Raw genomic sequence first — 12,098 nt, 5'->3', positions numbered from 1 at the left:
ATTCAAAATGTGAAGTCAAAGTCTATTTACGTAACTTTAATGATATTCTAGAAGAACAGAACATTACTGTAAAATGCACAGTAAAATACCTTCATATTAGGGGTTTTTTCCTACGGTCGCAGCCATACCCGCGACCTTGTTGTTAGTTCACATTCATTGGCCGATGCTTAGCGTCATGTTATTTATATTAATTGCAATTCCTACCTCTAAATTTCTTTTTCAAAATATATAATTAGCACAGCGTGTCCGTGCAATGTTTTACATTGTGGCATGCAGAGAAATCTTAACAAATAAGCTCACAGAGAGAGATTGAGCTTGTTATTTAACCCCAAGCTGATAGGGGGAGCTCCTTATTGAGTGTGCTACAATGTGCCTCAAGGTTCAACAACAGCACAACAGAAGTCACTCATGGTACAGCACTCTCTCTACAAAACAACAACTGTCAGTGATGCTGCACCACGGCGTAAACACAACATTCGAGATAACAGTTAAAAGTAACGTAACCATAAACAATAGAACAATAACATCTAAACAGCAGCACATGTCCCAAGGCATGATGGGAGACATTCCTGGATGTATTTTTACGATCTAAATATGCATATGTACAACAAAATATATTTAACAAACAAGTAAATTGTGTTTTATTACATTTACAGTGATGTTATGTTATTTTACATTTGACGTGTCAGATCACAGTCTACTTATGTAAATGTAATGATATTCTAGAAAAACAGTACACAACTGTAAACTACACAGTAAAATACTTTGGCATTACTATTTTTTGGAACAGTGTGTGGTGTGCCCCAGGGAACTGTGTTGGGCCCTATGTTGTTTTCATTGTATAAGCTACCCCTAGACTCTATCTTCAAAAAGCATAATATCTCCTTTCACTATTATGCTGATGATATAAAAATGTACTTTCAGCTGAATAATGATATTTCACCGTCAGTACGCTGTTTATTAAATGACAAGAAAATGGAAATCGTGTTGTTTGAAAACCGTATTCCCCGGGGCCAATTTGCTGACACTCTTGGACCCCTTGCCGCCTTTCTTCCTCGCACTGTTAACAACTTTGGTATATTTTTGACAGCTCCTTTAAGTTCGACAAACCAGTATCCTCTCTAGTTAAATATCTAGTTAATATCTATCTACCAACTGCGTCAAATCTCCAAGGCCAAGCATCACATACCACGCAAGGACCTTGAGAAACTTATCCATGCTTTTGGCAGCAATTTTTCACACCAGCCTCACATTAACAAAAGACCAAGACAGACTTTTAATTCATTTGAAAGCCTGATGCTTAGCCTTCTCCACCCCAGCTGTAAAACTCAGAAACCAGCCTTACTTTTTATCATCTACCGTCCACCTGGGCCTTACACAGAGTTTCTCTCTGATTTCTAAGTCTGATTTAGTTCTCAGCTCAGATAAAATAATTATTGTGGGTGATTTTAACATCCATGTAGATGCTAAAAATGAAGGCCTCAACATGGCATTTAATCTGTTATTAGACTCAATTGGCTTCTCTCAAAATGTAAAAGAACCCACCCACCACTTTAATCACAATCTAGATCTTGTTTTAACATATGGCATAGAAACTGAACATTTAACAGTGTTTCCTGAAAACCCTTTCCTGTCTGATCATTTCCTGACAACATTTACATTTACAATAATTGATTACACAGCAGTGGCGAGTGGACTTTATCAAAGTAGATGTCTTTCTGAAAGTGCTGTAACTAAGTTTAAGAATATAATCCACCCACTGTTATCATCTTCAATGCCCTGTACCAACACAGAGCAGAGCAGCTATCTGAACGCTACTCCAACAGAGGTCGATCATCTTGTTAATAATAATTTTACCTCCTCACTACGTACAACTCTGGATACTGTAGCTCCAGTGAAAACTAAGGTCTCAAATCAGAAGTACCTGACTCCGTGGTATAATTCTCAAACACGTGGCCTAAAGCAGATGACTCGTAATCTGGAGAGGAAATGGCATGTCACAAATTTAGAAGATCATCATTTACCCTGGAGAAATAGTTTGTTGCTTTATAAGAAAGCCCTCCGCAAAGCCAGAACATCTTACTATTTGTCACTGATTGACGAAAACAAGAACAACCCCAGGTTTCTCTTCAGCTCTGTAGCCAGGCTGACAAACAGTCAGAGCTCTGTTGAGCCAACCATCCCTTTAACGTTAACTAGTAATGATTTCATGAACATCTTCACAAATAAAATTTTAATCATTAGAGAAAAAATTACCAATAATCATCCCACAGATGTAATATTATCTACAGCTACTCTTAGTACCATTGATGTTAAGTTAGACTCTTTTTCTCCAATTGATCTTTCTGAGTTAACTTCAATAATTACCTCCTCCAAGCCATCAACACGTCTTCTAGACCCCATTCCTACAAAACTGCTCAAAGTCCTGCCATTAATTAATTCTTCAATCTTAAATATGATCAACCTATCTCTAATAATCAGCTATGTACCACAGGCCTTCAAGCTGGCTGTAGTTAAACCTTTACTCAAAAAGCATCTCGAGACCCAGCAGTGTTAGCTAATTATAGGCCAATCTCCAACCTTCCTTTCATATCATATCAAGAGTAGTTATCAAACAGCTAACTGATCATCTGCAGAGGAATGGCTTATTTGAAGAGTTTCAGTCAGGTTTCAGAGCTCATCACAGCACAGAAACAGCTTTAGTGAAGGTTACAAATGATCTTCTTATGGCCTCTGACAGTGGACTCATCTCTGTGCTTGTCCTTCTAGACCTTAGTGCAGCATCCGATACTGTCGACCATAATGTCCTATTAGAGCGATTAGAACATGCTGTAGGTATTACAGGTACTGTGCTGCAGTGGTTTGTATCATATCTATCTAATAGACTCCAGTTTGTTCATGTAAATGGAGAGTCCTCTTCACACACTGAGGTTAATTATGGAGTTCCACAGGGTTCAGTGCTAGGACCAATTCTGTTTACATTATACATGCTTCCCTTAGGCAGCATCAATAGAAGACACAGCATACATTTACACTGCTATGCTGATGACACCCAGCTCTATCTGTCCATGAAGCCATATAACACACACCAATGAGTTAAACTGCAGGAATGTCTTAAAGACATAAAGACCTGGATGGCCGCTAACTTTCTGCTTCTTAATTCAGATCAAACTGAGGTTATTGTACTCGGCCCTGAAAATCTTGGAAATATGGTATCTAACCAGATTCTTACTCTGGATGGCATTACCTTGGCCTCCAGTAACACTGTGAGGAACCTTGGAGTCATTTTTGACCAGGACATGTCCTTCAACGCACATATTAAGCAAATACACTCAACAAAAATATAAACGCAACACCTTTGTTACTGCTCCCATTCCCCATGGGATGGACGTAGAGACCTAAAATTCATTCCAGATACACAATATAACCATCCCTCCCAAACAGTGGTCACAAATCAGTCCAAATGTGTGGTAGTGGGCACATCTGCTATATTGAGATAATCCATCCCACCTCACAGGTGTGCCACATCAGGATGCTGATCTGACATCATGAGTAGTGCACAGGTGTACCTCAGACTGCCCACAACAAAAGGCCACCCTGGAATGTGCAGTTTTTTGCGCTATTGGGGGTCTGGGGACCCAGAACCGGTCAGTATCTGGTGTGACCACCATTTGCCTCATGCAGTGCAACACATCGTCGCATGGAGTCTATCAGATTGTCAATTGTGGCCTGTGGAATGTTGGTCCACTCCACTTCAATGGCTGTGCGAGGTTGTTGGATGTTCGTGGGAACTGGTACACGCTGTCGTATACGCCGGTCAAGCACATCCCGAACATGCTCAATGGGTGACATGTCCGGTGAGTATGCTGGCCATGCAAGAACTGGGACATTCTCAGCTGCCATCTGCCCTGAACAATGTGAACCATGATTCATCTGTGAAGCGCACACCTCTCCAACGTGCCAGACGCCATCGAATGTGAGCATTTGCCCACACAAGTCTGTTACGGCGACGAGCTGGAGTCAGGTCAAGACCCCGATGAGGACGACGGGCATGCAGTTGAGCGTCCCTGAGACGGTTTCTGACAGTTTGTGCAGAAATTGTTTGGTTGTGCAAACCAATTGTTCCAGCAGCTGTCTGGGTGGCTGGTCTCAGACGATCTTGGAGGTGAACCTGCTGGATGTGGAGGTCCTGGGCTGGTGTGGTTACACGAGGTCTGCGGTTGTGAGGCCGGTTGGATGTGCTGCCATATTCTCTGAAACGCCTGTGGAGACGGCTTATGGTTGAGAAATGAACATTCAATGCACGGGCGACAGATCTGGTTGACATTCCTGCTGTCAGCATGCCAATTGCACGCTCCCTCATTGCTTGTGGCATCTGTGGCATTTTGCTGTGAGACAAAACTGCACATTCCAGGGTGGCCTTTTGTTGTGGGCAGTCTGAGGTACACCTGTGCACTACTCATGATGTCAGATCAGCATCCTGATGTGGCACACCTGTGAGGTGGGATGGATTATCTCAATATGGCAGATGTGCCCACTACCACACATTTGGACTGATTTGTGACCACTGTTTGGGAGGGATGGTTATATTGTGTATCTGGAATGAATTTTAGGTCTCTACGTCCATCCCATGGGGAATGGGAGCAAAAACAAAAGTGTTGCGTTTATATTTTTGTTGAGTGTATGAAAGACTGCGTTCTTCCATTTGTGCAACATCTCTAAAGTTAGAAATATCCTGTCTCAGAGTGACGCTGAAAAACTAGTTCATGCATTTATTACTTCCAGGCTGGACTACTGTAATTCATTATTATCAGGAAGTCCTAAAGACTCCCTGAAAAGCCTTCAGTTAATCCAAAATTCTGCAGCAAGAGTCCTGACAGGGACTAGAAAGAGAGAGCAGATTTCTCCTGTTTTGGCTTCCCTTCATTGGCTTCCTGTTAAATCCAGAATTGAATTCAAAATCCTGCTCCTCACATACAAGGTCTTAAATAATCAGGCCCCATCTTATCTTAATGACCTTGTAGTACCATATCACCCTATTAGAGCACTTCGCTCTCACACTGCAGGCCTACTTGTTGTTCCTAGAGTATTTAAAAGTAGAATGGCAGGAAGAGTCTTCAGTTTTCAGGCCCCTCTTCTGTGGAACCAGCTTCCAGTTTGGATTCGGGAGACAGACGCTGTCTCTACTTGTAAGATTAGGCTTCAAACTTTCCTTTTTGCTAAAGCATATAGTTAGGGCTGGACCAGGTGACCCTGAATCCTCCCTTCGTTATGCTGCAATAGACGTAGGCTGCCGGGGATTCCCATGATGCATTGAGTTTTTCCTTTCCAGTCACCTTTCTCACTTACTATGTATTAACAGACCTCTCTGAATTGAGTCATACCTGTTATTATCTCTGTCTCTCTTTCACAGCATGTTTTTATCCTTTCTTCCTTCTCTCACCCCAACCAATCACTGCAGATGGCCCCGCCCCTCCCTTAGCCTGGTTCTGTCTGAGGTTTCTTCCTGTTAAAAGGGAGTTTTTCCTTCCCACTGATGCTAAAGGGCTTGCTCATAGGGGGTCATATGATTGTTGGGTTTTTCTCTGTATCTATGAAGCGCCTTGAGGTGACTTTTGTTGTGATTTGGCGCTATATAAATAAATTGAATTGAATTAATCAGTGTGCTTTGTTCAGTAGTTGTTGATCAATGGTCATGACAATTTTTATATTAATTATCAAGGAACTGACCTCACAGTCCATTGTTCATTCATTGGGTTGGTTTCAGTTATTGTGCAAATGTACTGTTTATAAGATTGGGAAACCTGCAGTCAGCTGAGACTGAAGAAGTCACTTTGGATGAGTGACAAAACTGTTACTCGTTACTCAACTGTTACTGAAAATGTTACGTCAAGATGAACAGAATCAGCCTTTTGGGATCTATTTACCTGGATGATTGAGCATTCATCAAGACATATTTCATTCAATGGAGTGTGCTGACAGATCCAGGATCAGTCATGAGCAGTTTGATCTACATACGGATTCAAGTGAAATTGTGAGAATATTGGCCTGTTTCTTTATCAGTGTGTAACAGTGTGTGTATGAGAGCCATGTAATGTCCATGTGTGCATGCTGACTGTGCTGCTCTGACCCCCCTCCTCCTTTCAGGGTGGAGCCTGCTGGAGTCCGATGGTTGAGACCAGGTCTGAGGAAGTGTAAGTGTGTTTTTAATGGGATTCATGAAAACAAAGCAGCACACATTCAACCATCTTCATCATGTCAGGAGTCATCATCAAAGTGTCAATCAATGAACAGATGATGGATCAATAACTGCAGCTGGATTGTGTTTGTTCTCTCCATCAGATTCCTGTCAACTCACAATCGACACAAACACAGTGCACACAAACCTCCAACTGTCTGACAACAACACAAAGGTGACACATGTGGAGGAGGTTCAGTCATATCCTGATCATCCAGACAGATTTGGTTTTCATCCTCAGCTGCTGTGTAGAAATGGTCTGACTGGTCGCTGTTACTGGGAGGTCGAGTGGAGAGGAGACATTTGTATATCAGTGAGTTACAGAAGCATCAGAAGGAAAGGAGACAGTAACGATTTTGTTTTTGGACTCAATGATCAGTCCTGGAGTCTTGAGTTCTCTGATGATGGTCCTTGCTATGTCTGGCATAATAAAAGACAAACATCCATCTCCTCCTCCTCCTCCTCCTCCTCTGTCTCTAACAGAGCAGCAGTGTATGTGGACTGTCCTGCTGGCACTCTGTCCTTCTACAGAGTCTCCTCTGACACTCTGATCCACCTCCACACCTTCAACACCACATTCACTCAAACTCTTTATCCTGGGTTTACAGTCTACCGAGGTTCCTCGGTGTCCCTGTGCTGAGTGGAGTGTAAAGAGTGTCTCCTGTTAGATAAACACTCTGACTGTTGAACAGATAGTTCAGTCTGTACATGTCTGTCTCTTTTTTTTTTTTTTGTCTCTTGGTTCTCAGCTAAGACGGTCGCACTTTTCTCCTCTCCTGCCCTTAACTTCCCTGCTTAGCTTCTTATGTCCTTGTCTTGTCTTGTGTTTTTACTTACTTTTCCCTGGAACACTCTCTCACAGTCTGTTCTCTAAAACCTAAAATAGGAATTATGGATTTGTTCAACTGGTCTCTGAATGCAATTGACACCCCTTGTCAACGAGAAGTCTGGGCTCGGGTGAGCCTGACTGCTGAAGATATCTACCTATTCAGAACCATTGTAACAGGGTTCTTGCTGATCGGAGCTGGCTTGGCCCTGGCTTATCGAAGAATTAAGAAAGCGGAACCCCCACAAGGCTGCCCGCTGGGATTGAAATGATGGAACGAGGCGTGAGTTTCTTAAAATGGGCTCATTGAGTGCAGCACGGAGAAGATCTTGGAGAGGCTACAGCTGCTGTAAATACTCAGAACAAGACCTCTGAGTGAAAAACTGGATTGCATCTAGCTAGCTCGAATAACACCTTTGAGCGCAAATTCGACCACATCTTGGGGAAGTGCACTGCGGTCGTGAGTTCTCAGAATCGGCTCTTTGAGCAAAAAGAATGACAACATCACGGAACATAAGTTTGGATAACATCATAGAAAGCTCACGGCTCTCCAACGGGAGATTGAGAGACCAGTGTTGGACTGTTAGAACAGCTTTGAAATTCATATGAGTTGTTCACACTAAAGTAAAAACCACCATCACTTCATGCGGATACCCCTTTGGCGCCAGCTGCGGCCTCAAGGCTGGAGCTGAACAAAACACCCTGATAACGACTGTGTTTAGACTGTTCCCCCCCATTCCATGCAAGGCCACCTGGGTTGGCTGGAAGACTGTTTACTTTGCCTGGCGGGGCGAAGGACACTGTCTCAGCTGAACTCTAGACACACACACACACACACACACACACACACACATACACTGATATGCACACACTGATCCCCCCTCCCTTTCCAAACGCCTTCGATGCTTGTGCCCTACCGGGGAAGATGGCGGTCGACTGGACCAGCACAGATGCTGCAGGACCGGATGCGCTGTCTACACTGGCTCTCTCTTACCCTTTACCTGCCCCTGTTGCTTGTCTTGTGTTTCTATGGTGTATTGTGTGGTGTATTCATAATTGTCTCTGGTACATTTGTTGTATGGGCAGTATGTGTTCATTGTTTGATTGTGTAATTACGTGTTACGCACTGGCAATGCATGCCGGGAGTTGGCATGACAGGAAGTAAAGAAAGAGATGGTCTTACTGCACACAGTGGTCCCGCGTACTTATTCAGATAAAGAGTAAGAATCCTACATGGTGTCAGAAGTGCTGTGTGACTTGTAAGACTCCATACATCTGCCAGTGTAAGGGGAAGGTGGAAACAAAATGCAGAATGACGGCGTAGACGATCGTCCGAGGGCAGGAGTTAGCACCGCGGCTAGCACTCCCAACGCTACGTTTAGCATCCAACCACCGGAGCCCTTTGATTTTTCCAAACCACACGAATGGACAAGATGGGTCCGTCGCTTCGAGAGATTCCGTCAGGCAAGTAATCTGTCTGCGAGCTCGGTGGAAAATCAAGTGAACACTCTCATATATTGTATGGGAGACGAAGCGGATGACGTCCTGAGAGGACTAAAGTTAAGTGATGTAGACCAACGGGACTATACTAAAGTGAGAGATAGCTTCCACAACTTTTTCATTGTCAGGAAAAATGTTGTTTATGAGCGCGCACGTTTTAATATGCGCAAACAAGAGCCGAATGAGACTGTTGATGCATTCGTGACTGCTTTGCATGCATTAGCGGAGCACTGTAACTACGGACCGCTCCACGATGAGCTGATAAGAGACAGAATAGTAGTGGGCTTGGCCGACACGAGGCTGTCTGAGCGCATGCAGATGGAAAAAGACTTGGACTTGGATAAAGCTATAAATATGGCCAGGCAGTCAGAAGAAATCAAAAAGCAACAGTCGGCTTTGAGAAGTGAAACAAATGTAATGCAAGTAAATGCGAAAACAGTTGACAGAGTGATACAAAAGCACGACAAAACAAAGTTCAACATGTTCAAAAATAAAACTGTCAAAACACAACAGCAATATAGGAAGAGACAAAGTAATAAATGCTACAAGTGCGGAGGCTCTCCACATCCGAAACCTGAGTGCCCAGCAAATGATGCAAAATGTCATTTATGTGGAAAAAAAGGTCACTACCAGCGAGTCTGCAGACAAAGCAAAACAGTGCAAAGTATTGAGGAGGAAGAGGAGCAAGGTTTCTTCCTAGGCTCAGTTTCCAGTGACGGCCAGGCGTGGACAGCCATCATACAAGTGAAAGATGCAAAAATCACTTTCAAATTGGATACTGGAGCAGATGTGACTGTAATAGCTGACTCGGACTTATCAAAGATTTTTGCTAACGAACACAGACCAGTTCTCCAGCAGCCAGAAAAACCTTTGTTAGGCCCTGGAAAAACACCACTGGACGTTGCAGGTTTTACAAAGCTACAGCTAAACTACGGAGCGAAACAGACAACAGAGAAGGTCTATGTTGTAAGAAACCTGAGCACTCCACTGCTAGGCCTGCCCGCCATTACAGCTCTTGGCCTGCTGGTGCGAATTGACGCGGTTTCAATGGACACTCTGAAGACTACTTACCCTAAACTTTGCAATGGTCTAGGGAAAGTGCAGCAGGCCTACCACATTAAACTCAAACCGAACGCTGTGCCGTACTCTCTCAAAACTCCGCGAAGGCTTCCTCTGCCTCTAATGGGAAGGGTAAAGGAGGAACTCCAACGAATGGAAGAGCTTGGTGTCATTACCCGAGTTGAGGAACCAACGGATTGGTGTGCCGGCATGGTTGTTGTTCCAAAGAAAAACAGCCCTAGGCTAAGACTTTGCGTAGACTTTACCGGACTAAATGAGTATGTGTGCAGGGAAAAATATGTGCTGCCATCGGTTGAACAAAGTCTCGGAATGCTCGCAGGAGCCAAAGTGTTTAGCAAACTGGTTGCCAACATGGGCTTCTGGCAGATTCCCCTGTCCGATGAGTCTGCCAAACTCACCACCTTCATCACACCCTTTGGGCGGTTCCACTTTAACCGCCTACCGTTTGGGATCAACTCAGCGCCCGAACACTTCCAGCACATGATGGCGGAGGTCATCGAGGGTCTCGAAGGAGTGGTGTGTCACATTGATGATGTGTTGGTGTGGGGACGTAACCATCAGGAGCATGATTCCCGTCTCCATGCTACACTGCAAAGACTGGAAAAAGCAGGCATAACGCTGAATGTTGAAAAATGCGAGCTCTCCCAGAGCAAGGTTGCTTTCTTGGGTCACATCATAGAGGATGCAGGAATCAGTCCTGACCCGAAGAAAACGGAGGCAATTACAGAAATGACAGAGCCAACTAATGTGTCAGAGTTGCGTAGTTTTCTGGGCATGGTGAATCAAGTGGGCAAGTTCATCCCCCATTTAGCTGAAAAAGACAAAGCCCTGCGAGATCTTCTTTCCAAAAAGAACGCATGGTATTGGGGAACTGACCAAGCGAGAGCTTTCAAAACATTACGTGATGCCCTGACCTCACCCCCAGTGCTCGCAATGTATGACCCCAACAGAGACATTAAAGTATCAGCAGATGCTTCATCCTATGGTCTCGGAGGTGTTCTTTTGCAGCTGTGGGAAGAAGGATGGCGACCAGTGGCGTATGCATCGAGGTCCCTTTCTCCTACAGAACAACGATACGCACAAGTGGAAAAAGAGGCACTGGCATCTACATGGGCGTGTGAGCGTTTTCGTGATTTCCTGATTGGTAAACATTTTTGTCTTGAAACGGACCACAAACCTCTCGTTTCCTTACTGGGAGGACAAGCTCTGGATCTCTTGCCACCCAGGATCCAGCGATTCAGAATGAGACTCATGCGTTACTCGTACACTGTGCAGTACGCCCCCGGGAAATCGCTCTGGACAGCAGATACTTTGTCCCGCTCACCTCTGAAAAAACCAATGAACCTGCCAGACAAAGAGCTAATGGAAAGCACAGACATATATGTGGACAGTATTGTAGCAAACATGCCTGTCAGTTCATCATATATGCAAACACTGAAGGAGCAACTGAAAAGCGACAGTGTGTGTGCTCGCGTCATGGACATGTGCACCGAAGGCTGGCCAGAACATGCAAAACAAGAGCCTTTACTGCGAAATTACTGGCCTGACCGAGCCACGCTCACTGTTGAAGACGGCCTTTTGTTAAAAGACACACGGCTTGTCATTCCCTCAGCAATGAGAAACGAGGTGCTGGAAAAACTACACGAAGGACACCAAGGTGTTGTAAAATGTAAAGCTCGTGCACGCCAAACAGTGTGGTGGCCCGGGCTGAGTCAACAAATCTCTGAGATGGTGCTCAAGTGCAGAACGTGTGTGCAAGAAAGACACAATAACAGTGAGCCACTCATGCCAACAGAATACCCTGCCCGCCCATGGCAGAGGGTGGGCACAGATCTTTTCGAGCTGGGAGGGAAAACTTACCTTCTTGCTGTTGACTATCACTCTAGATTTGTTGAGATTGCTTTGTTAAACAGGACAAAATCAAACGACGTCATTACTCACCTGAAATCTTTCTTTGCCCGTCATGGCATCCCAGAGGTCCTCATGTCTGATAATGGGCCACAGTATTCAGGTCAAATCTTTACAGACTTTGCAGCAGCATACGGCTTTAAACACATCACAAGCAGTCCCAAGTTTCCGCAAAGTAATGGAGAAGCAGAACGTGCTGTGCAGACTGTGAAAAATCTTCTGAAAAAAGCAGCTGATCCTTATCTAGCTCTTCTTGCCTATAGAGCTACACCACTGCAGTCCGGATACAGCCCTGCAGAGCTTTTAATGGGCAGACGTCTCCGAACCACACTGCCGATGCTTCCATCGCAGCTGGAGCCCACACTGCCGGACGACGCACTGCTCGCTCAAAAGGAAAGGGAGAAGAGGATGATGGACATGGCAAACTTCAACAGGCGCCACCGCGCAAAACCCTTATGCAGCCTGTCCCCAGGAGAGCAAGTTTGGGTGACTGATGCCAAAACTACAGGCACCGTTATCCAAAATCACTCTACACCCCGATCATAC

General features: G+C 44.6%; 1 protein-coding gene across 1 annotated transcript in view; it reads left to right on the top strand.

The window, feature by feature from the left end:
• Positions 1-6,878, top strand: part of LOC146679592 (protein NLRC3-like) — a 48,997-nt gene extending 42,119 nt beyond the window's left edge. Inside the window, exons 7-8 of the mRNA XM_085450218.1 lie at positions 6,148-6,194; positions 6,343-6,878. Of these exons, the coding sequence (XP_085306344.1) occupies positions 6,148-6,194; positions 6,343-6,878 (583 nt within the window). The remainder of the gene's footprint in view (positions 1-6,147; positions 6,195-6,342) is intronic.
• The last annotated feature ends 5,220 nt before the right edge of the window (positions 6,879-12,098 follow it).

This window comes from Copadichromis virginalis, unplaced genomic scaffold, assembly GCF_057382275.1.
Source record: "Copadichromis virginalis isolate Kocher_CV1m ecotype Utaka unplaced genomic scaffold, C_Virginalis_male_GT1.1 unmapped_scaffold_1, whole genome shotgun sequence".
Classification (NCBI taxonomy): domain Eukaryota; kingdom Metazoa; phylum Chordata; class Actinopteri; order Cichliformes; family Cichlidae; genus Copadichromis; species Copadichromis virginalis.
This window is presented reverse-complemented; position numbering and strand designations above follow the sequence as displayed.